This window comes from Thermobia domestica, chromosome 12 (genome assembly GCF_964235325.1).
Source record: "Thermobia domestica chromosome 12, izTheDome1.hap1.1, whole genome shotgun sequence".
Classification (NCBI taxonomy): domain Eukaryota; kingdom Metazoa; phylum Arthropoda; class Insecta; order Zygentoma; family Lepismatidae; genus Thermobia; species Thermobia domestica.
Genome location: NC_137465.1, coordinates 204,851,599 through 204,877,827, shown reverse-complemented (window position 1 = coordinate 204,877,827; position 26,229 = coordinate 204,851,599). Strand labels below are relative to the sequence as shown.

The following is a 26,229-nucleotide window of genomic DNA, read 5'->3' as shown; positions in this document are numbered from 1 at the left end:
ATGAAATAACTATACAAAATTTCGTAGACATCAGGCAGGGAATTTCCAAAACATTTAGAACAAAGAAACCCAACTTGTTCAAAGCTAAAATTAAGGAACTTGAAGATGATAATAATAGTAAAAATAAAAACATTTGGGACATGTATTAGCGGATCAACGAATTTAAGAAAGGCTATCAACATCGCGGTTATATATTAAAGAAAGCTGACGGAACAGTTTTCGTTGATACAGATAGCATCTTAAATAGATGGCAATATTTCTTTGACGATTTGCTTAATACTCAGCTAAAAACTAATGTGCGTGGAGAAAGGGAAATACACACCGCAGAACCTAACCGAATAGAATTAGAAATCGCTATAAAGAAATTGAAGAAACACAAATCTGCTGGTGTAGACGAAATTCCGGCTGAGATAATTTTAGCGGGAGGTGAAAAGTTGTGGAACAAGATACACAAACTCATTCTCCTTATCTCGAACAAAGAAGAATTGCCACAAGAGTGGAAAGAATCATCATTGTTCCAATTCCCAAGAAAGGCGACAAAACTGACTAATAAGTGTCGAGGCATTTCTATTCTGTCAACATCCTATAAAATCCTTTCAAACATTCTATTAGCAAGATTGACCCCATACGCAGATGAAATTATTGGAGATTATCAGTGCGGATTTAGACGAAATCGATTAACTATCGACCAAATACAGGGTGAGCACAGAAACAGTCCCAGGTTTCAAATTAGTGTAAATTTACTATGCGAAGGAATATTTTGCTGAAATTTTGAACAGTGACTCATAAACTCAAAAAAAATTTTGTAGCAATAATTGAAATCACAAACACTCGATGTGCGCGCCACCTGTAACGCGGGAAATATCGAGGCGGTAATCTAGCTCCAACCACACGTTGTGAAGCATATCCGGTGTGATGGAGTTGACAGCATCACTGATGCGTTCTTGGAGATCATTCAGAGTTGCAGGTAGTGGAGGTGCATACACTTTGTCCTTCACAAATCCCCACAGAAAGAAGTCACAAACAATGAGGTCAGGTGATCTTGGAGGCCACTTGCAAAGAACTTGATCATTGACTCTAGAACGCCCTATCCATCGATTTGGGAGGTTCTCGTTTAGAAACCTGCGTACAGCACGATGCCAGTGTGCCGGCGCTCCATCTTGTAGAACGAAGTCCTCTATCTCTGCATTACTAAGTTGCGGAATCAACCAGTTACGTAGCAATGCTAAGTAACTTTCACCTGTAATTGTTTGTTCCTGAAAGAAGAACGGACCGTGCACCCGACGCTCTGATACTGCTCAAAAAACATTGATTTTCGGTGAGTCAAGTTCCACATTTACAGTTGCATGAGGATTCTGGGTTCCCCATATCCTTACATTGTGTCTATTCACCTTTCCACTTAAGTGAAATGTCGCTTCATCGCTGAAAATGATCTTCGTCAGAAAGTTTTCGTCGTTTTCCATGAAATTTTGCATAGTCTCACAGAACTCACGGCGCTTTACCTTGTCTTGTGGGTATAACTTCTGAACCAACTGCAGTCGGTAGGGGTAACACCGCAAACGCTTGCGTAAGATCTTGCTTACTGTTGTTTGTGGCATCTGCAATTCTCTGCTAGCTTTACGTGTAGACTTCTGTGGGCTGTGTACGAAGGCTGCTCTTACGTGCTCCACAGTTTCCTCGGAGACTGGACGTCACCCTGAATGTCCTTTTCTTTGATCATAAATGCACCCCGTCTCAATAAACGTTCTATGCCCACTTCACAATGGATTTGTGTGTGGGTGGATCAGCATTAAATTGTCGTTTGAAATCACGTTGCACTCTCACAAAACTGCTTGTTTATGCAAATTGTAAAACGCACGAGCTTCGTTGTTGTGGTGAACGCCATTTTCGATGTTACTGCCCTCTAGCTGCCCTGGTCAGAACTAGGATTCTGAAAAGATATATGGGAAAATACTAGGGGTGTTCGGAATTCGATTTCGTATTCCGGAATTCGGAATTCATCTAATTCCGGAATGTTCCGGAATTCCGTAATTTCGGAATTCCGGAATGTTCCGAAATTCCGGAACGTTTCGGAATTCCGGAATGTTTCGAAATTCCGGAACGTTTCGAAATTCCGGAATGTTCCGAAATTCCGGAACGGTTTGAAATTCCGGAACGTTTCGAAATTCCGGAATGTTCCGCAAATTCCGTAACATTCCAAAAGTTTGGAATTGTGGAATGCTCAAAAGTATGAATTTCGGAACTGTTTTCAAGACTGAAATTTTGAAGCTCACTGTTGATTCTGGAATCGTAATATTAATATTAGTTCGAAGTTTGAATATAAAAATTCGAAACAGTTCTGAGGCAATGGTTCTCAAACATTGTTACAAGGCTTTAATCCCACAAATTTACTCGCAAATACTTTCTCGTTTTCACTTTGGTATCTATGGAATATAGTAGCAACATGTCTTAAACAGTTATGCATTCTGGTATTTACAATTATTGGAATAAAGTACAGCATTTTATCTTTATCTTTTACATTTTTTTTCAATCATTGCCATTTTGTATTTTGAAGTACCAACAAGGAAACAATTTACATGTTTGGCATTTTAATTCCAAAATATTTGTTTTACTATTAAGCAAACAATACAAGAGCACACGAAACATTTGTAGTCATGTCATTTGGAATTATATTAATGAACTTTTAATCTAAAGTACAAGGAGTACACATGAGTAATACATAATTGTGAAAATTTTGACAACTGAAACCCTGAAATGGTATAACTGATGCTACCTGAGACGTCATCAAATAATGCAACAAAAATGTAAATGTAAATTACTATTGAAAGAAAAAGCAAAATTTCTGTGCTACAAAATAATACTGTTAGAGAACAATGATGTGAATAAAATATTATAAGAGCATGTATTAAATGTCAATTTTTATATAAATGCCCAGATGATTTTTGTAAAAATTAGGGTAAAGTATACTTTAGACGATATTAGACAAGGCAATTAAGTATGCAAAATTAGGAGACATGCATTCAAATTATTTCCTGTAATAAAAAATAGAATCCAACTTTCCATGGTAGATTGCATATGTTCTATCTCCGAACAAGGTGAAACACGTGCAATTTACTATGGAAAGTTGAATTCTAATTTTTATTACACGAAATAATTTGAACGCATGACTCTTAGCATGCAAGATTGTATAGAAAATTGCATCGCATAAAATGGGTTTTAGGGACTTTTAGCTTAACAAACTTCTTTTATCTCATTGGTCTTTTTTATCTGATTTATTTGAGAAATCAGGAGAAAGAAAGTTTTCAACTTTTCTACTCAAGGAAAGTAAGACATCAATTTTTGTAAAGATCAATTTACGCGAAGTACGAATAGTTTTTGATACAAATTAATTATTTCGTAAGAGCTAAATATGAACATTAGGCTAATACTTTTAATGTGAATATTAACATTTACGAAATGATTTCTTTCATTTTTAACTTTTACCATCGCTACTCACAATTTCGGGTATACTAATTGAACATTTACCTTTCTTGTTGTTAGTTAGTCATTGGTGCAGACCCTTTCATCTGAATGCATAACTAGCCTTCATATTGCAGCTTTGTATGAAAATGTACATATTCTGTTGGCTTGTATCAATGTAAATTGTTTAAAGAAAGTAACATGCTTTTACATCAGAATTTCACAACATTGATAATATATTGGTGATTAATACAATTTCTCAACAAACCAATTTTAAATGTTTTTCACTCACACAATTCATTTATCACCTTGCATAAAATTTTGATTAGTAGAGTTAGAACTAACCTTCATACGTAGGTTCCAATGCTTAGTATTTAACTGATAGACACCTTTATTTAGTTAGTTATTCAAATAAGTGTCGTAGGACAAGAAAAGAGTAGCGCGTACATGTGAATAATTATAAGATATTATGTAAAGTTTGCACCTCTATTCGATTTACTCTCGTTGTATATTTTGACAAGTTATGCAAATAATGCTTGATAAAGCTTTCATTTAAAAAAACAGCAGTAGCATCATGATTATAGAAGTTACAAAAAACATTAAACAGTAATCCCTTGTTCTAAGAAATTTTTTGCTGTTTACAGCATGCAGCATCATGCAACATCAATAATGCATATTTTTACATAACACGGGCAGCAGCATAATAATTGTACATTTATATATCTGAAGATAAAAGAATATTAAACACTATTTTGTAACAAATTATGTAAGATACTAAACGGTACCACAATAATATCTGCCTACCAGCTATAACATCATAGTATTAAACTGTCATTACAAATTACTAGAATTTTGTGGTGTTATGAAAAAACTTTATTGAATTTCGATTGGTTGAGTTTAAACTTGAATGACTAAATTTGAATTTAGTTTTATTTTTAGGCAACTAAGGCTAAAAATAAAGATAAAACTGTCGCGCGAGAGGCGTAGGTGTAAAGATGTAGAAAGGCAGAGTCCTGGCCATACAGCTTTATATGTAACTTTTGAATAGTTCGTTATAGTTAGTTCTGATGAGACGATCCATGACCTCAGTGCTTTCTTTTCCCATATTATCTCTACTTTATTCATTAATAAAAGTTAAGGAAATTTTTCTCTTATTTTGATTTTTCGCCATGCCATTTTGATTTTTCTTTTTCCGTAATTAAAATATATTTTTAGTATCTATATTTGCAAGTAACAAGCTCACAAGCCAAGCTTTGATTTCGGCGCGATAAATTCGGTGCTTTGGGTAAGTCATGTAAATTCGCTTTTATCCCTTGTAGGGTATTATTTCAGATTGTTTAATACAAAAGTGTCTTATTTTCAAAAGGACACTGCTTCATAGCGTATGCTATGCTATGGCATACTGAAATGCCACGAAAACTATACTCTAGTGTTCACGTCATGTTACATATGCACATCAAGCTTTAGTCAACGAAATGATCTATTTATTCACAAAACGGAAACACCTGACTTAGCAAAATAATATTCTGTGCACTATTGCAGATTATCACAAATTAAAATGCCAAGCCATCAACCAACTATCAAGAAAAAAATCTAGCAACAAAGCACGGACGTCGGTGGGTTGGGAATCATGTTCCTCTTTAGATTATTGACAAATAATTTCTACTTCCCTCCTAGTAAGCAGGGGTGTGGGGCCACCGGAAATACTGGTCAAAATTTTTTTCAAATATTTCAGACTATCGTATCCCTTTAATTAATGAAAATCGTATTTTCTTTTAAATGATTCTCTGCCCCTCCTTCAGGTACTTATACTTAACAATGGCCATACAATCAAAAGATATGCAGTTCAATTTCTTGTTAGGGTTGCCTCGTATAAATGGAAAAGGTACAGTCGGTATTCATTTAAAAAAGAATACACAAAGTGGTTTATAAAAAAGGTGTTTCTTGGTAGATAAACCAAACTAAAGGGAAGAACTAGCTCGAATTTCTGTTTTCCGATTTCTGCAACAAACAAAATCACGGAATTTACACCGAATCACTTATGATTGAGACTTTATGGATAACCAGACAAAGTTCCAAATCTTATGCGCAATCGTTCACAGTGAACGGATCTAGAGAATGAAACAAACCAGTTGCCGTGGACCAAAACTCCTTCCTTCAGCACAGCGGAATCAATATCCAGTTTCAAAGCTAAGCTTTGCGCACACCTCTCAGTTCGGGGTAACAGCAAAAATTATTTTTTCAATAATAAGTTCCGGAATGTTTCGAAATTCCGGAATGTTCCGAAATTCCGGAATGTTTCGAAATTCCGGAACGTTTCGGAATTCCGGAATTCCGGAATTAGGAACAGCCCTAGAAAATACTTTGAGTTTACTGAGCTATGTACAAAATTTCATGTAAATATTCAATTAAATGTTAATAATATGGCACTTTAAAATCAGGTACTATTTCTGTGCTCACCCTGTATTTACCATTCGACAAATACTTTGGAAATACAGTACCCCAATACATCAACTATTTATTGATTTTAGAAGGCTTGCGACTCGGTCAGGAGAGAAACATTGTACAGCATTCTTACAGAATTTGGAATACCGAAAAATCTGTCGCTTACTATACCACGAAAACGAAAGTAAGCGTATGGATTTCAAATTCGAAATCAGTATCTTCAATTTAAGTGGCCCGTTTTTCCTATTCCATGACTTGTCTGTGCGTCCGTTCGTCTTCTATTTGAAACGACATGAAACTGAAAAAGTTAATGACCTATATACAACTGGATTTTAAACTTGAAATAGCACCTTTAATTTACCTTACAGTTTTCAGCGTCGTAACCTATCTGTTCTTCCGTTTGTCTAAGAAAGAAAGCAAGCTATTGAAAGACGGATTTCGGAATCAGCATCGTTGTTTTCAGTGATAAGCTGTTGTAAAGCCGTGTGTCCACTGTAATGCACGGAAGTTATTTATGATTATTTATATTATTACTTCACATTCGGAAACATATCTAGAATAACTTTAATGCCAGAATTTCGTTGAATTGAGAATCAACATATATTAATACGTGTGGATATAACATTGTTAACAGAATATGTAGGATTCTTTGTTCTATGTTATTAACTGCGGGGCCTCTCTGAATTTCATGGAAACTCAGTTCCTATTCATTTCTTCCACTTCTGTAGTGCAGTGTTGCCAAATAAATTTAAAATATTTCTTAAGTATCGGTTGTGGTAGATTCAAAACCACCACTGGAGGATTATTTAACTAAGTTGTTTGTTGATCATCAGGGTTAAATCTATAACAGAAGGACATGGAATTTTGATGTAAAATGTTTTTCAAAAAGTATGTTTCGCTTTTTGTGTAGATCGAATCGCCGTCAGTCATATAGAACATTCATATTATACCAGATATCAGACAATAAATCACATTTTTAGTTAAAATAATATTTTGGAGTTTATGTAAATAACCGTTGTCTGTCATAGTAAACTCAAGCGCAGAAAAGCCAATTATAGATAAAAATAAGTCTTATCCGTATTTCTTTCCCTAATATAGGAAGATTATTGTTGTTACAGTTACTGGTTAGTAAAGACACTAATTTTTTTTAAATTTTTTTTAATAACCTTGCTGTTTGTCTTGGTAATGGATATCGATTGGTATCCTGTGTCCTGTTGTTGGAAAGCTGTCAAGTTAATGATTGTTTTATTTTAAAACACTATTGGTGTATGACAACCAATTATTTCCATTTCGTTCCAGGGGATTTTGTGATTGAGTATGTAGGAGAGATGATAAACGAAGCAGAATATCGTAAGCGAATGAAGAAAAAGCATGAAATGAAAGACGAAAATTATTACTTCCTCACCATAGAAAAAGATCGCATCTTAGACGCAGGACCCAAAGGGAACTTAGCAAGGTAATTAATGAATGCAAACATTCTACAGGGCAAACATATTTTCTTCAGAGAAGGTAATATTTTGTCAAATGAACAGAGGTACCTTTTCTGCTTGCAGTGAAATAAAATGAGGTCTTAACGATAAAATTAACCCATGTTATTAATTTCATATACGTTTCAACTACTGCTTGTCATCATCCGTGGGAGGTGTCTGTTAAGGATTTTTTACGTTAATTCATGGGCTCGGTTGAATTAGATGATACATCAGGAAGAGAGGAATCAATCAATTTTCTGTACGTCATATCCATTATAGATGCAAATGACTGGTATTTCACATTTTCGTACCATGTGTTACTAGTATTACTATTAGCTGCAAATCAAATAAGGAAACTTGCAATGAGTTGTTACATGGAACAAATAGATTGAGTTGGATTGCCGTGGAAATAATTCTGTTGGCCAGAGTATTAGAAATATTCTAGTAATGAGCTGTGTATAAAACTAAGGGTTTAATTTTCTCTGCACAGTTTATATATATATATATATATATATATATATATATATATACTTTTTTCTGTCTGACAACTAAATACTAAGTTAGTACTTAAAATAGAACTGAGGCTGTTGTGTTAGCTATTTCTGATCGAGAAAGAAAATCTTGATCCGTTACTGAAGTAAATAATGGTAAAACTTTCGATGAGCGAAAATTAGAATGAGCACTAAACAGTTCTATGTGATGGAAAATGTCATGTAACGTAAAATGAATCAGTTCCTTCCCCAGATTGTATTCTATGCTAGCCTTGACATTCGTTCGTTCTGTGATTTCAGATTTATGAACCATTGTTGCCAACCAAATTGTGAAACTCAAAAGTGGACGGTGAATGGAGATACACGTGTAGGATTATTTGCAGTGGAAGACATCCCAGCCGGCACCGAACTTACTTTTAATTATAACCTAGAGTGCATTGGAACAGATAAAAAGCACTGTCTATGTGGAGCACCTAATTGCAGTGGATTTATAGGTGCCAAAGCGAAGGTAACACACTTAAGCTTATGTGTTCATTTTAAAAAAGGCAGTATTTCAATATTGAGGCTTGGATTAAAAGAGTGAAATAATCAAGAAATATTTCTTTTTTCCTTGATTTTCCACCTATGAGTGTTATCATACCTCCCCATTTTGAGGATAAAAATATTCGTTACCTTATATTTTCCAAATTTCCCTGATTTGTCCATATTTTCTAAGCTCAAATGTATTGTATTTCCAATACGGTAACAGGGCGAATGAGGAATATAGGGGCATGAAAATCGTTCTCCTAGTGCGTCACGTACGCTTCTCTTTTTCCTCCCGTGTCTTCGCTTCTGATTTATTCTACCAAGCTTTGCTTTGCTAGTGTCGTATAAACATATCCTATTTAAATATTTAAATGGTTAAAATGTAGGCACACCGTCATTTTATTTCTTATTATTGTGTTGATTATATAGCCAGGTGGAAGTGGGGGCACTATTTTGGCATTTCAGAATATTGTAACCCTACACTGCGGTGAATTATGATTTAAAGTGGAGTCTTCGTTATTCCAGTGATGTGGTCCCGCGTACCGTAGTCTCTAACGCTCTCGCCCTTAATGCAAGCAATCTGGTTTCGATTCCCGGTAGGGACACTCAGTCGAAAAAGTGTAACAAAGTTCTCCCAGCGACATCATTTGCAATGCAAACACATACAAAGTAATAGTCATGTGTTCCCTTACATCATCTTTAATAGTGTTCTCCTCCAAAGAGCTTTTTAAAGATAATTCTAAAAGACATAAGCGACTACAAGTTTTTGAGAGTACATTTTGCGATCTGCAGATTTAAATACCACAAAACAGCTCTCATTTTGCACGTATTTTTTTCAAATTTGCGTGTAGTTTCTTTTGTATGCCACCAATTTGAGTAATGCATCAAAAACTATTTGGATTCAAAATATTAGTAGAGTATTGAACCTGTCTTTGGTCTAAAAAATAATTAAGCGTAATGATAAGCACTTATTTTCTATTTATTAGTTAAGAAATGTGCTATTGACAGTGCTTGACACATTAAATTTACTAACGCTGTTGGTTTTAGTTCTCCTTAGCAATGGGAAGTATTTGTGATAGAGTAACAAAAGCTCGAGCAGCGGCGCCGAAATGTGTCCAAAGCTATAGCATCCAAATGCCATAGAAGAAAATCAGACATTCAAATGCTATAAGAAAATTAGTTAGATGTGTTGGTTGTAGATAGAATCTAAATTATAATATATATCGTTAGTGTATAATTATTATTATTTTATTACAAATAAAGTAAGTTTGACTCATAGTACGTACGAGGGTTGCTAGGGGTTTTGAGATAGAATCAAACACAAAACTACAAGAATAAAATTTTTGCTTACATGAGAATTACCACTTCTTTGTAAGTGAACTCGCCCAGTCTCGCGACGATCACACCATATAACGGGGTTTGCCACCATTTGCACCGCAGCCATGGAGTTGGAAAGAAGTGATTTGCGAGCCATGATTCTGTATGACTTTAAATGTGGTTTAAATGAAATGGAGTCGCTGGAAAGGTTAACATGAGCCTCTTGGGAAGAGTGCACCATCGCGTGCAACAATGTTTCGTTGGTTTTCAGAATCCAAATGGGGCCGGACCTCATAAAATGAGGTTCGCAGTGGAAGACTATCAACAGCACTGACAGAGGAAAACATTAAAGCCGTGAAGCAGATGTTTTGGGACAATCCGTAAGTGACAGTGATATGAATGTGCTCTTGGGATTAGTGCGACGAGTGTTTCAATCATCTTGCATAAATATTTGCATGTGAGAGGTTTCGTCTCGGTGGGTGCCACACAACGTGACTAAGAATCAAAGCAGACAAGAGTGGAATAGTGTCAAGACATGCTTGAGAAATTTTCGGGTTTCAGACATCCTGACGGGTGATGAAACCTTAATTTACCAGTTTGACCCAGAGACAAAGCGTAATCATCTGTTTGGGTATCGATTTTCACCCCTGAATATGATGTAAATGCCTACAAAGAACAGTTAAATACAGTGCTAGAAACCAAGTGACACCAGTGCTTCCAGGATTGGTTTAGGACCATGATCGTCAAACCGTTGATTGCAAGCTAATAGTAGATCGCGAGAACATTTTTGGCAGATCACGTTAACGCTCCGATTGGTTAACTTTGATTCCTCCACTGAGCTTACGTTAACGACAGTGGGCGCTGACAACAACTGCTTGTTTTCCCCCGCGCAACTGCCCTTGTCAGCCTCAACTTACAGTTGATTGTATGTATGTGGGGTTGTGCATGTTATATTTTTCGTGTGTATATTAGATATTTGCTAACTTGAATAGTATGATTTCATATTTACTAGAAATGTCAATTTATAGGCAATAAACATTTTAAGTCAGTAGTTCTTTTGGATGGTAGTTCACGTAGGTTTTAAAATATGGTAACTCAGAAGCTTCATAATTTGGTGACCACTGGTTTCTGAGGATGCGACGTTGTGTAGAATGTCGGGAAGAATATTTCGAAAAGGTATACTAATTGAAATAAAGATAAGTGTACTTACAGTTGCATGTCTCAAATTTTTTCTAGTGACCCTCGTACGTACAGTAAGAAAGTAAGCTTATATTGTATTTAAAAATTACAAAGGAGTGCGTTGGAAAATTATGGGAATGGTGGAGGCCGGTGAAAAGAGTTAATAATTTTCGAAGTCTAACCAGTCAGTTAATATTTTTCTAAACCAGTACTTACTCAGTCATGGAAATTGTGGGAAAGTGAGGAAAAGAATATGAAAATTTACAGAATACAGGTTCTACAAAAATGAAGCCAAGTTAACAGGTTTCATTGTAACTTTAATTCTGGAAATCAAATGGGATCACAAATTCATAATTCCAATATAATATTAACTACAGTCTCATAGCATTTATAATTGTGAGTGTTCATTTGCTCTCATGTGTATTGATTGTTATTTGTAGCAATCAGAAGATGAGAAGAAACAACAATTGAAGAAGAAACGGAAGAAGAAGAAGCCTCTGAAATTGACAGATGACGTTTGCTTCCGGTGTGGAGAAGGAGGGGAGTTGGTTCTATGTGATAATAAAACCTGTCCCAAAGGATATCATTTGCACTGCCTGAGATTGAATAAGAGACCACCAGGTAACATTTTTCTCTGTGAACGATATATGCAGGGTGTATCGCTGTTGACGAAGCTAAGAACGCTTAATTTCAGTAGCGTAGCCCTCATGAGAAAAGCGTCATCTACCGTGAGAACTTAGTAAACCACTATTTAATAATATTGACGTTCGATCGTTGTTCTGGAGTGTTTTCTAAGCGTAGAGTTAAGTGCCTTAGATCAAGTTTTGATAGCAAATTCAGTGGTACTGTTTTTCATCCCTTAGTCATAATCGTAATTTGTAAGTCTGTTCACCAGGCCTCCCTGTCGTCATATTTTGACTAAAGATGGCCATGGTTCCCTTAGTGGAAAGCATAACAACTTTTGTGTTAATTATTAAACCTTGACCAAAAAGTTCCCAGAATCACTACCATGTAGCGCTCCGTCACCTGACTTGACTTTTGTGGATTGCCACACTTGTTAGCAATATTCCCTCCCAATTTGAACATCTTAGTTTGCCATTTGTGAAACTGACGCAGTGTTGAGTACATCCATTTGGGTGCATGTTTCGATTTTGCAATGGAGTTAATTTTACAACAACGAGTGTGTATTAAATTTTGCGTTAAAAATAGATTCAATGGTGCAAAGACCTTGCAGGGCTCATAGCGAGTCAATTTCTTAACTTAAAGTTACTTTTTTGGCGGGTAAAATCATTTTCTCGTGTGATTATGTTTTGCATTGGCAGTTTCCTAGCATACGTTCTTGTTGCTTTTTATTTCATTTTGTATGCAACTGTATTTTAAGTTTACATTTATAATTTATTGTAAAAGTTCCTAATAAGGGTATAATCATAATACACATTTGCTTTGGTCTTATTGTGTTAAAGGAGAATGACGCATTACCTGTTTACAGTTTACTTTTCATTGTATTCGGAATGTTGGTAGAAGCCATAGCTATGTTAACCAATCATGTGGTATCAAGACAAAATTTGTAACACACCAATCGTACAAGACAAAATTTTATTACCAGTTAATAGTAATCTAGATGCTATGTATTAATTACATTACTCTAATTTTGTATTATTCGACATAATTAAAATATAGAAATTTGGCCTTATTCTATCCAGATCAAAGTTGAAATACAAAACCGTGCAAAGTATGTAATTAATAATGAACCTCTAAATACAAGTAATCCAATTTTGTTATTAGCTGACAAACTTAAGTAAAATAATTTTTAATCTTAACATGTTAAAACATTACTATTTCAGCTATGGAGAACCGAATCAAACGCTAGCATAAATGCGTTGTAGTCGATGGGGATTACTTCGAAAGGAACATCAGTTTTCAGGAATAAACTTGTATTTTTAATTTTGTGAGTGAATTCCGGGAACTTTTTGATCAAGATTGTATAATCGACTGAAACACCGAAGTAATGACTGCAAATTGATTCTACGTTTCAGTGCTCTCGTGTCATCTTCATGCTTGTATTTTTAAAAAGTACCCTCCTTGGCTCCTTGGAGAATGCCTTTTAATCAGTTCCTTGATTGTAGAGACAATTTTAATGTTCTTTGAATCACCGCCGTAAAAACTGTCCAATCCTTCGTCTTACATTGTTTTTCCAATGAACCTGTCAACAACCCTCCGCAATGTGGTGTTATTCAAAGCATAGTATCCCCAATATTTTTCAGACTATGTTTGTTTATTTCTCTTCAGTGCTTTGGCGTCGGGATGTGGCGCCCCCATCGCCCAGTTCTTCGGAACTGCAATCAGCCACTGGTCCTCCAGGTTGGGGGTTGTGCCGGGTCGATCACCCGGCATTTAAAACCTGCGATCAAGCGTAGTTACAAATAAAAGCCTCGGATGTGGACTGCTCTTTTAGAAGACAACCTTGCAATGGACTGGTTTTGATTGGATTTTCTTGGATGACGCTGGACCCGGGGCCGTGGGACGGAGGAGTGCAGCGCATGCGCACCCAGCAGGACCGGAAGGAGTGATGCCCTGAAAGGGAATGCTGGGAGTCTGCGGTGCGGGAATCTCCAATGAACCATTGGTTCCTCCCCTTACACGGTGGGACGTGGGTCCTCTCAAAAGTACCCATCAGTCGGCGGTGCAAGTGGCTCTGCCTCCTTGTCATTTTGACTTGGTGTCACAGCTTAGCTTGCTGACAAGGGTCATGCAGGTAGGACCTGCCAGCCTCGTTGGCCGCTTTGAACCATGACGGGGAAGCTGAGAGGATTTTGGGCTTCATTTAGTTATGGATACGCATCAACTACCCACCCAGGACAGAGAAAGAGAGGAAAAGCTTGGTCTTGCACCAAGATATTTAATTATTAAGGATAGATCAACAGAAACCGCTGGAGCATTAAGCAAATTGTCACCGTTCCTAGTACATCGTCAAATTCATCACATTGCCACAGGAACGTTTCCTCCTGGCCATATTCGCAAATTACGGAATGGGACGCTCCTTGTTCAGACGACCACAGAAAAACAGTCAAAATTACTCCTCGCTAGTACGCAGTTAGGACCTGTTCCTATTCTGGTTGAGCCTCATCGACAACTAAACACTAGCAAAGGAGTCATCACTTGCTTTGATTTGAGAGAGTTACCAGAGGAGGAAATATGTGCTGAACTTAAGGATAGCCATGTGATAGACGTCCATCGTATTAGTACAAAGAGAAATGGTACAGTACAGCCCACAGATTCTTACATCATAACTTTCGCTATACCTGACCTTCCAACGCATTTGAACGTTGCCTACCACCGTTTGAAGGTCCGACCGTACATACCATTACCCTTACGGTGCTTTAACTGCCAACATTTTGGCCACTCAGCCCCTTCTTGCCATGCCTCTGCCATCTGTGGCAATTGTAGTTCTGCAGCTCATGGTCCGGCCCCATGTGTGGCCCCATCGAAGTGCACTAATTGTAAAGGTGACCACCCAGCTTGGTCACGTGACTGTCCTACTTTTATGGCTGAGAAGAAGATCCGTGAATTGATGGTAATCAAGAAGATTTCCGCCGCTGAGGCTAAACGAAGACTACAGCCAAAAGTCAACTTCGGCACCAGTTTCTCTTCGCTTCTAAAGACCAGCAGATCCCAAGGTACCCAGACCGTCAATTCTGCTACCCAAACTGACGTTGAGGTTCCCAGTGCGCCAGTTTCTTCCAAGGCGTCCCGTACCACTACTTCTGTGAACCCAGGACTATCTCGCACGAAGCACCGATCATCATCTGCTTCGCAGCCTAAGCTTCCCTTGAACCGATCGTTCGCCTCCACGAATTGTTAAGCCCGTTCCTGCTTCTCAGCCTCCTGCCGCTCCGGCAGCTGGCTCTATCTCGTCTGCTCCTACTCACACCATAACTCAGTTTTTGAAGCAGTCAAACAGCCAGCCTCCTACCAAACCCCTCACTAAGAAGGAACGAAAAAAACAGCTCCAGGCTGAAGCTTCGAAAGCTGTCTCTCCCTCTTCCACTGCTTCTTCTACCAAGGCATCGAAGAAATCTTCACGCACCCAGTCTTCTAGCCCACCTGGGGCGAAGAAACAGAAGCATACGTCACGTAGTCCACCTAGTGATGACGAGTCTCTTATGGATGATATGGTGGAGGAGGAGTTCGATGATTTTACCCTTGTGGAAGGCCGTGAAAAAGGCAAGCGCAGTACCTCGCTTCTTGTTCTCGATGCTTGTTGAACATGTCCCTTCTTCAATGGAATTTAAATGGCTATTCCACTCACTACGAGGAATTTAAGCAGTTATTGACATTGTTTCATCCTACCATATTCTGTCTTCAGGAAACGCATTTTACCTCTACTAGCAACTCATTTCTCTCTGGTTACACTGTATATCGTCATGATCAGCTTACTGCAGGTCGTGCAGCAGGTGGTGTAGCAATTGGGGTCTCTGATGCTTACCATTCTGCTCTCATCCATGTGAATAGTGCTTTCCAGCTTATAGCTGTTCGTGTCTTCTTAAGACAACCTGTTACTTTTTGTTGTATCTACCTTACGCGTCATGACGCCTTTACTGCTGTCGATCTTGAACAGATTGCTCGACAGCTTCCATCCCCATTTCTGTTTGTGGGTGACTTTAACTCGTACCATGCACTGTGGGGCTCTCCTCGTACTGAGCCACGAGGTCAAGAGATTTCCACTTTCCTTGACAACACTAACTCATTGCTCCTCAATGATGGCAGTCCCACACATTTTACTACTGCTACTGGTACCTACTCTCATTTGGACCTCTCCATTTGCAGTCCTCAACTTGGTGCGTGCATGATGATCTCTGTGGCAGTGACCACTTTCCTATTCTTGTGCATGGTCTTCCGCTCATTCATTCTGCTCCGTTCACTGCCTACAATCTCCGTCGAGCAGACTGGGAACATTTTTCCGCCACTTTTCATTTCACTTTAGACCCACGTTTTCCTGTTGATGGTCATTGTGAGGCCTTTCAACAGAGTATCCTGGCAGCTGCACACGACTCTATTCCTATCTATGCTGGTTTCCGGTGTAAACGCACCGTTCCTTGGTGGTCAGAGGAGATTCGTGACGCTATTCTGGCCCGACGTCGAGCACTACGTACTTTTCATCGTGCTCCTACAGCTGATAATTTGGCTCAATTTCGACTTCTTCGTGCTCGAGCCCGCTATCTGATTAAGCAGGCTAAGCGTCATAGCTGGCGCACTTATGTTTCTTCTCTTAGTGCTGGCAGCTCCATGACAGCGGTCTGGTCGCAAATTCGTCGTCTACAGGGACATGTTTCCTCCGTTGCGGTTCCATCCCTTATTATCGATGGTGTAATGGTCAATGATCAGGACAGAATTGCTGCTGCATTAGGTCGTCATTTTGCGGATGTATCCAGTTCTACTCACTACTCAGCTGGATTCCTCACTTATAAACAACGCACCGAACGTACGCCACTTCAGTTCCGCTCTGCAACCGCTGAAGCTTATAATCTGCCTTTTACTACTGCTGAACTTGCTGCTGTTTTGGACTCTACGAAGGACACGGCACCTGGTCCTGATGGCATCTGTTATGCTATGCTCCGGCACCTGCCTGACGATGGCAAGCAACATCTTCTTGACCTGTACAATCGCATTTGGCTTGAAGACTCCTTCCCCGATGCCTGGCGTGAAGCATACATTATTCCTATTTTGAAGCCTGCTAAACCTGCCACGTCCAGTGGAAGCTACCGCCCGATCGCCTTGACTAGCTGTCTGTGTAAACTTTTGGAGAAGATGATCAATACCCGCTTAGTCTGGTTTCTTGAACACCATGGCCTCATTTCCAATCTTCAGTGTGGCTTTCGGCGCTTCCGTTCCACTACTGATCATTTGGCGCATCTTGAAAGTGCTATTCAGGATGCATTTCGTCATCAAGAACATCTGATAGCCATCTTCTTTGACCTTGAAAAGGCCTATGACACCGCTTGGCGATATGGCATTTTGAGGCAACTCCATCTCTGGGGCTTACGTGGCCACTTGGTTCTCTTCATCCAGAATTTTCTCCAACAACGTTCTTTTAGAGTCAAGCTTGGAGCTACTCTCTCTGCGCAGTTTCCACAAGAGAATGGCGTTCCACAGGGTAGTGTGTTGAGTGTCACTTTGTTTGCTGTTGCAGTGAACAGTGTGATGTCGCAGCTCTCCCCTTCTGTTCATGGGCTGCTTTATGTGGATGACTTTACTATCTACTGTCGCTCACGTGATCTCCGTACAGTTACTCGCCAGTTGCAGTTAGCGCTCAACCGCCTTCACCGATGGTCTACCACTACTGGTTTCAGCTTTTCTCTCACCAAAACACACTGCGTACATTTTTGTCGCCTTCGTCACTGTTCCTATGATCCTGAGCTGTTCCTTGGCTGTTCTCGATTGTCCTATGTGGATCATATTCGTTTTCTGGGCTTGGAGTTTGACCGACGACTTACCTGGGCTGTTCACGTTCGAGACCTGAAGTACCGCTGTCTCCGCTCCATGAACTTACTACGTCTGGTGTCCCATCTTTCGTGGGGTGCTGACCGTGTGGTGATGTTGCGACTATATCGTAGCCTCATCCGCTCCCAATTGGATTATGGCTGTGTTGCATATGGTTCTGCTCGACCTTCCATCCTACGACATCTGGATTCTGTTCATCATCTTGGCCTTCGTTTGGCGCTTGGAGCTTTCCGAACTAGCCCTATTCCTAGTCTCTATGTCGAGGCTCATGAACCATCTCTTTCCCACCGTCGGGACTGCCTGCTCCTGCGCTATTGCATTCATATCCGTGCCGTCCCTGACCATCCTACGGCCTTTGCACTTGAGGCTGGTGCTCGCTATGACAGATATCAAGCACGACCTACTGCTAGCCGGCCTTTTGGCATTCGTGCTATAGACCTTGGTGCTTCTCTTGGACTTGATGTCCCTGCCATCTATCCATTGGGCCTCCTGCCCATTCCTCCATGGACAGTTCTTCCACCAGTTGTCAGCTTTCATCTAACGCAATTTAAGAAGTCTGTTACCAGCAATCAACAATTTTGTCAGGAGTTCTTCTCTTTTCTGGATGCGTACCGTACCTACGCTGTCTTCTACACGGATGGTTCGAAGTATGAAGATTCTGTTGGTTGTGCCTTCGTCACGGATGATCATAGCGCTGGCTTGAAGCTCCATCCTACTTCCACTGTGTTCACTGCTGAATTGGTTGCTATCCTGGAGACTCTGTATTATATTCGTCGACGCCATCTCCGACATGTTCTCCTGTGCTCTGACTCCAGCAGCGCTTTACATAGTCTCATGGATGTGTCAACTGTGCACCCTATAGTTCAGCAAATTCTACTCTCTTGCCATTCCTTACGACTTGCAGGTTGCGATGTCCAATTTTGTTGGGTGCCTGGCCATGTTGGTATTCCAGGGAACGAGCATGCTGACCGTGTTGCCAGAGAAGCTGCCCTTACAGGACCTGAGTATCCGTCACCGCTTCCCAGCTCTGATATTCGCCCTGTAATCAACCGTCTTCTCCTTCAGCGCTGGCAGACAAACTGGGATGGGCAACTTCAGAATAAATTGCATGCTGTCAAGCCGCGACTTGGTGTTTGGGCCACGAGTTCTCGTCCTTCACGACTGGAAGAACGACGATTGGCACGATTACGTATCGGGCACAGCCATCTGACCCATGGCTACCTGTTACGTCGTCAGAACCCGCCTTCCTGCACCCAGTGTGGTGCATTCCTGACCATCCGCCACCTTCTTGTGGAATGTGTTCCTCTTGCTCCTGAGCGAGCCCGCCTTGGCTTACCAGCTGATCTGTCTACCTTGCTTGGAGACGATGTCCAGATGATCCAGCGAGTTTTCACGTACTTGCAGCTTTTGCACGTCTTGCGTGATTTGTGAGTGCATTTCTCACATGTCTTTTAATTAATTTATTTCTGCTTTTATCTACCGTTTGTGTTTTTTCATGGTGTTTTTATGCTTGTCATAGCATTTCCTTGCTTTTATCTTCTTTACTGCACTGTCATATACATTACTAATTATGGGCTGCCCCACGTGTGTGCACCTATTGCCGAGCTGCCCCGGCAGAGAAGATTAACATCCTGTTGTATACTAACCCGTCCTTGTGTTTGTGTATCGAGTTTGCACATTTCTTGAATGCTATGACATTTTAATTCATAAATGACCGAACACCTTTTACTTACTCCAGACTTTGTTTTTACTTAATTTTGTCTGTGATACAATGCTCTTTTGTTGTTGGGTACTTCATTTTACTGTCAGTGACGGGTGCAAAAGACCTCGCTGTCGACGCGCCCATATAAACTCTTTCAATCAATCAATCAATCTTCAGTGCTTTGAAAATCGTATTCTTAGCCGATGCCGTTTAGCTAAGTTCTTGGAAGTAGCCAACTTGGCATATTTTCACCTCACCACTTTGAACTGAAGACTGGTACAAATATTGAAACGTAGTCAATTTGTCGTCACCTGGTGAGTGCTTTAGTGAGCGTAATTTCAATTTTTAATTATAAATATACATCCTATTACGTCATTAAGTGACTTGTGTTACTTACAATGTTTATAATAGAGGGTAAAAAGAAAATATTACAATGTTACAAAATTTGATAATGATGCTATATAATAAAATATGGTGATGTTTCAGGGAAATGGCTATGCCCGTGGCATCATTGCGATGACTGTGGGAAACGAGCGCTTCTGAAATGCACTTTCTGCCCGAACTCATTCTGTAAAGCTCATTCGACAGTGGCAAATATAATGATGATATCTGGCAACCGCCTGCTCTGTCACGAGCACATGGATGAAGAAGAGGTAAGCTATTGTATTATAACAAATTCCATTCGGTTTGTGTTCATTTGCATTCTAAATAATCTTTTAAATAGCTCTGTGTGTCATCTGCATGCAACTCGTAATAGATTCATAATCTCCTCCATCCTTCGTCGAAATCTTCAAACGTAAAAAGAAAAGTCATAGTCACTTTTTAAGACAATTTTCTTCTTTCTTTCGTCATTCTTATAGTTTTCTTCCCGAAGGTATCATAGGCACTTTTCTCTGCTTTATTTTTAAGTCCTGTAATTTCGTAAAATGCCGTTGCAGAAAACCACGATTTTGACATAAAACTACTGAAATAGATCCATCCAATTAGCAGTCGACTAGGAAAGGAATTTTTGTGCAATTGTACTCTTTTGTATTGCATATTCAAGATGTCACAGTAATACTGCATAAAGGCTATCGTTACCATTCCGTACGGAGACTATTCTCTATCAGCATCTGTTTTGATTATTTTGCGGACGCTCTGAGGTATCAATTTTTATTCTTTCTTGGATTTGTAAGTCTTTCACATTGTAATTGAAAAAGAAAGGACACTTACGTTGCACTAGGCGTTGCAAATTGAATTTTGAGGGTTTATTGTATATTTATAGTAGAAATAGTTGTAGACATCTGTGCACACTTTCCAGCCGCTACATTGATCATTGCCATCCCCATAGCAATTAAGATATTTAGATGAATTGCAACTCTGTGAGAGATTGAGATCATTGGCTTCCTTCCATATGGATTCACATTTATTCATAGTAGGTGGTCTAACAAGAGCAGTATTGTTTAATTAATTCCTAGATGTTACATTAAATGTCGAGTAAATGTCTTTCAACATTTTTTAATAATGTCCGGGCAATATGTAGACTATCCAGAGGTGTATCCTTATAGCTATTATTAGGAGATTTTTAAAGTGTAACACGCGCGTAAACTGAAAACGGGTTGTGATCACGAAAAGACCCGAATCCAGAGAACCAACGATGATTTTCACACTTGATCAAGAAAAATCGTTTTAAAATCCCACAGGAATTGCTGTAGTTCTTACCAACCAGTTCCGTAAATGACATTGAGACGAAAATCCCGCTTTTGAAATTCGAAGTCGAGTACCACGAAAGGGATCCATTTTCAGTGCGTTGCATGAAGGTGCATGTCATGAGAGGGCTCGAAACGTGTAGCGTAGTCCATCGAGTTGCGTTTCTCTGTATTCTAATGATGCAAGGCATTGAGAGCAGTGAAAGTATTTCACCCACAATATTGTAGGGTGTGGCTCAAAACTTTGTTGAATTGGTAACACTGTTAATCAGGTGTTATTGCACAGTATGTCAAGTGTTCCGTACTGATATTTGGACGTTACAGAATTTCGCCAGTTTTAACGATTAGTTTAAGAGTGTTTCAAGATCAATGGTCCACCCTATATATATTCAGCAGACGCAGCTTTGCCTACCCCAAATTATGCCCATGATGTTTCAATGTGTCAATTATTTTGATGACCATCTGTGTACAAATATACCTGAACATATTCTGATAAATGAAAAACTAAATTAATACGTATCCACTGGTATATTAATGGAATCAACGCTTGAAATAAAGACGCCTAACAATTTTCATTATCCTAGTCTTGAAGGAAGAGAACCTGTTGCAATCTGTCTGTAATTAATGACTTTTGTAATGCAGTAAACCATCTTAGCGCACTTTATTTTGCGTTCTTACTTAACACTGCAATGCATTATACAATAAGATACAGTCGAACGCTAGAATGCTTGGTGAACTATTTCTTACTACGGAATATGTTAAGTTTACAACGTAGTATTAAATAAATGCAAATGAGTATACGAGTTCGTTCATCGAGTTATAGAACATTGTAAGAGCGTCTCTTAAAAGTATTTTAAACCAACGTAAAAAGTTCGTTACTAAATTTTCTGTGTCTGTTATTTGCGAATTTTTCAATTTTGAGCCCTTGAGCCCCCATTCGATAGAGCATCAAAAACTATCTGAGAAAGTGATGGAATTTTCCGCGTCATTCTTACCGTTTCCGAGATATTGGGCAAGAAATTTCCGATTTCGGGAGATTTAAGGAGCCATATCACGGGAACCGTAAGTCATAGAGAGATTACATTTTATGAATTTTTCACTTTTGAACCTGTGTTTTCGTGAAATAACATATCATAGAACGTTTTAACAGAACTCTTAAACAAAACATGTGAAAAAAAAAAATTTAGTACTCAAGGAAATTATAAATGGATAGATATATTACAAGAATTGTTTAATGAGTATAATAATAAAGTACATAGAAAAATTGGTATAAAGCTTGTAGAAGTTAATAAATCGTTCTGGCGATACTCTTGCAGCATTCTCAGTTGGTGGCAACATTAAATTTCTGTCACAATAAGTTGTAACGTTTTGCCATTTTCAGTGCGTATAACGAAGACATGACTTTTATATCCTAATTGTTTTCTTTATTGCAGCTGAGTGAACTGAACATTGACCCTGCAGATATAATTACCTTGAAAGAGGAGTTGGAGAAGAACGCCGAAGCGTCAGTATTGGCGCTGATAGGTCCTATCAAGGATGAACAGGAGACGCCGACTAAAACCGAAGACGCGGAACAACAACATTCTAGTACAAAATCTTCAAGAAGAACATCCGTAGCAGATGAAGATAACTCCTTGATATCGAAAGAGACAGCGACACCTGATGCTGAAGCGAACCTAAAAGTAGTTTCTGGTGATGAATCCCAGAATGACACACCGATCGTGAGGCCTGCGGCAAAGAGAGGGCGTCCAAGGAAAATACCTGTAACTCCACAAATCGCTAGCGAGAGCTGACATATTCAGGACGAAGATCCGGAACAGGAGAAAATTCAGTTCTTTAGGTCGCTTAATATCAGAAGGTGTTTTGAACTTTGTTAGACCATCATTCCATAAGGAAGTAGCTTAAATTCTCAATGTCATAAGTACTCAAAATTATGTAACAATTAAAAGCTTCACTTATTTGTAATTAATTATTTAGTGAAAAATATTTAAGAAAACAATCGTAGTTTCTTCTGTTTCATAAACCAAAGTGTGTGTGGGTGTGGGTGTGTGTGAAAGAGTAGATATATGTGTATAATTGTGATTGCGTGAGAATGGAAGGACAGAATTATGTTATTTGCATGAGAGAAACTTAACATTAGAACTAATCCTGCCGGGTTTTCAAGGGAAAAAAAAGAACATGGCAATTTTTAGATGAATTTCAGTGGAATTATCCAGTTGCAGTTCGCAAGTCAATCAGGAGAACGCAATGATATTTTGTAATGAAACTTTTTTATGTAGGAACGTTAGAATGACAACAAATGGATTTTGGAAGCTGTTGGTTCATGATATGTGTAAAAATCACTGTAGTTTATTCAGACACACAAATCGTGAATGGTGTCTGTAGTTTTGAAGTGTGTAAATACAATAATGTTTATCTCATAATGTATTTTTAGGACACCTGAAAAAAAAAAATAATAATAATTTAAGTACTGGGCGGAAAAAGTACCGATACAGCAAGAGAGACTTGCATTAAATACATTGAATGGTATTGTATAAAAAGCAAAGTTTTCTACAGGTTGCGAGTTATTATTTGAATTATGTCGTTTTTTATGGTCAGAAGTAGTTTTTCTCCTTATGGAAGATGCGCCAATGCATTTTAAAATGTATTAAATTATATTGCAGAGAATAGTGAGTGTATGCATTTAATTGCATTTTTAAAGCGTTATTGCTGCAAAGTACCTGCAGATACATTTTTTTTCAACCAGTTTTCACGAAGAAGGAAGTAGTTGATTAACTGGGGCGTTCAGACTCCAGCTCTTGGTTCTTTGAATGTACATTAACTGACCGGTTCACTGTTCTTCATTTTTTAAAGGTACAAATCCATTCAAGTTCGCGAGACTACATGATAACTTTTTATAGATACATAACATTAATAATTTATCATTTAAATCGTAGACTTATTTTTGTTTCACATACTAGAACTTTTGAAACATTATATTTATGGTTACAGAATAAATCAACGAATACAGCAGTAAACCTATGGGTTTTCGTAGCTTACAAAACTTGTAAACTTTCTTAGAAATTTTTCTAGAAAGCAGTGTAAAAGTTACGTTATTCGCTTTCCGAACTAACTTTGTTTTGGCATAATATTTGACAGATATCCAAAGGTGATATCAAATTTTTATTATTGTTACTCAAGAATTTCATTTAAAACAATGAATTTAGATAAATGGGCAAACTGTTGTGTTAATCTGAACCCCGAGAAGGCCTTTACTGTATGTCTCTTCTTTTAAGTTTACAAAATAGTGTACTTATGAACGATATCCAAAATCTGTATTGTCCACTTTGTCTTTAAACGTGTAACTTGCACACATTATCAATATATCTCGAGTATGTGCTAAACTGTAACATTTCAGACTTGTAATGTAAATATTATGTTGAAAGCTGTTATTAGTTCCAGAAAAATATGGATTAAAAATAAAACTATTTCTAGGTTACAGTGACTATAAAGTGTAATTCCACAAATACCTCTAAGGGCCCTATTACATTAGGCCACTGTTTACGCAATTGGTGGCGACACCACATTCTCACGTATCGTCCATCAGTAGCGCAACTAAAACAAGATGAATATTTTCATGAGAAAAATGTCCAGTGACTGAAAGCATGCTTCTCCTTGCCCTCTTGATATTAAAAAAAAAGAGGCGAAAAAAGAAGAAAATGTACGTACACCCAATATTGATGTCAAAAGAAGATAAAGGTCTATATTACACACTATTCGATGATCTTTGTGCGTATGACGCTAAGTTGTTTAATTACAAATAAAATCCTCAGTTTTCACTTTATTTTCTATCCCTTTAAAATTCCGACTTATTTTAAAAGTAAAGTAGACTTTCAGTCAAGCGGCTACAGCATCTTCCCTATTTATCGTAGGATCATAGTTCGTATCTCGTTGTTTTCATAATAGAGAAACTTTTAAAACAGTACCATTCACATTTCCGTATCATATTCCTGAGGTGGGAAATTTTGATAAAAATTGGGATTTTTTCTGAAACAATCACCTTTTGAGCCCCTCCGGACTCGCCTGTGTTAACGCAGACATCTGAAAATCAACTTAAAAATACCAAGGTGTGTACAAAATTTCAAGCTTCTATCTTAAATAATAAGAGCGGGAAAAATATTTACCAGTGATCCTCACAATGCCCCAGATTACTGCAAAAGACTCTGATCTCAGGTAAAAAATTTGCTGAGACATCTCTATTTGTCCTAAGGTCATGTTTTGTACCTCATTCTCTTTAGAATAAAACAGCCTTTTAAACGATATCATTCACATGTCTCCATCATGTACCTGAGGCGGGAATTTTTGGTTAAAATATTTCTTTTCTTTACCTTTTTGCTTTTCTTAACCCTCCTGCGTTAATGCAGAGATCTAAAAAAAAAATCCAATAAATGTTACTCGGTGGACTGAATGTTTCTGCAAAATTTTAATCTACTAGATGCAAAGCAAGCCCTTCATAAAATAATTAAAATAGGCCTAACAAAAAAATCAGGATCTCAGGTAAAAATTTTCTGTAACATCCTATTTACCCTAGAATCATGGCTCTCCCATCATTCCCTTCAGAATAGGACTGTCTTTGAAACGGTACCATTCGCATGTCTCCACAATGTATCTCAGGTGTAAAAATTGCGAAAAAGGGATTTTTTGGTTAAATAATTTCCTTTTTACCTTTTTGTCCCTCTGGACCCCCTTCCCGAGAGTTAACTTAAGAGATCTGAAACAATCTGATAAATACTACTCAGTGGACTGAATGTTTGTACAAAATTTCAATCTGTTAGGTGCAAAAATAAGCCCGCCAAAAATAATCAAAATAGGCCTAACTTTTTTTTTTTGTTGTTGTTGTTGTTGTTGTTGTTGTTGTTGTTGTTGTTGTCATCACCTTATGTCTCGACGGAGAAGGGCGTGAAACCATACGTAACGTGTTCTACAATGCCTCTAGAATCGAAAAAGCAAACGAAAAACGAAGTAAAAAGCTTTATTGGTTCTTTATTAATCGAATAATGAAGACATTACTTCAGTACCTAAAAATATATACTAGAACTTCAAAGGGCTATTAGTTTACCTAATTCCTGCATTTTGTCTTCTCTGGTTTTCTTCATTGCATTTCCGCCACCATCTTCATTATGAATTGCCATTTTCCCGCGAGTGACAATATATTGCGTCTGATGAGTCACAGCGAGCGCCGATGATCAAAGAACTCTTAAACCTGCTACTGGTGGCGCCACCAATGGTTGCCTGGGCAGTTGCTGAGCTTGGCAACCAACCGTCCTATTACTTTGTGGCGCCACCAGTTGCCCTCGTGTAATAGGCTCTATATAAAGGGTAGCCCAAAAGTAGGTATACACCCCCATTGATCAAGCAAAACATTCTAGTATATGGATTTATTTGCTTCGACTGTTCTGGGCTTAAGTTATAAG

General features: G+C 38.4%; 1 protein-coding gene across 7 annotated transcripts in view; it reads left to right on the top strand.

Moving 5' to 3' along the window:
• The window catches only part of NSD (Nuclear receptor binding SET domain protein), a 136,619-nt gene extending 112,365 nt beyond the window's left edge, over positions 1 to 24,254 (top strand). For all 7 annotated transcript variants that reach the window (XM_081734597.1, XM_081734595.1, XM_081734593.1 and 4 more), the window contains 5 exons: positions 7,204 to 7,360; positions 8,165 to 8,372; positions 11,326 to 11,506; positions 19,575 to 19,741; positions 22,210 to 24,254. In XM_081734597.1, the coding sequence (XP_081590723.1) occupies positions 7,204 to 7,360; positions 8,165 to 8,372; positions 11,326 to 11,506; positions 19,575 to 19,741; positions 22,210 to 22,569 (1,073 nt within the window). In that variant the 3' untranslated portion in view covers positions 22,570 to 24,254. The remainder of the gene's footprint in view (positions 1 to 7,203; positions 7,361 to 8,164; positions 8,373 to 11,325; positions 11,507 to 19,574; positions 19,742 to 22,209) is intronic.
• Positions 24,255 to 26,229: the final 1,975 nt, after the last annotated feature.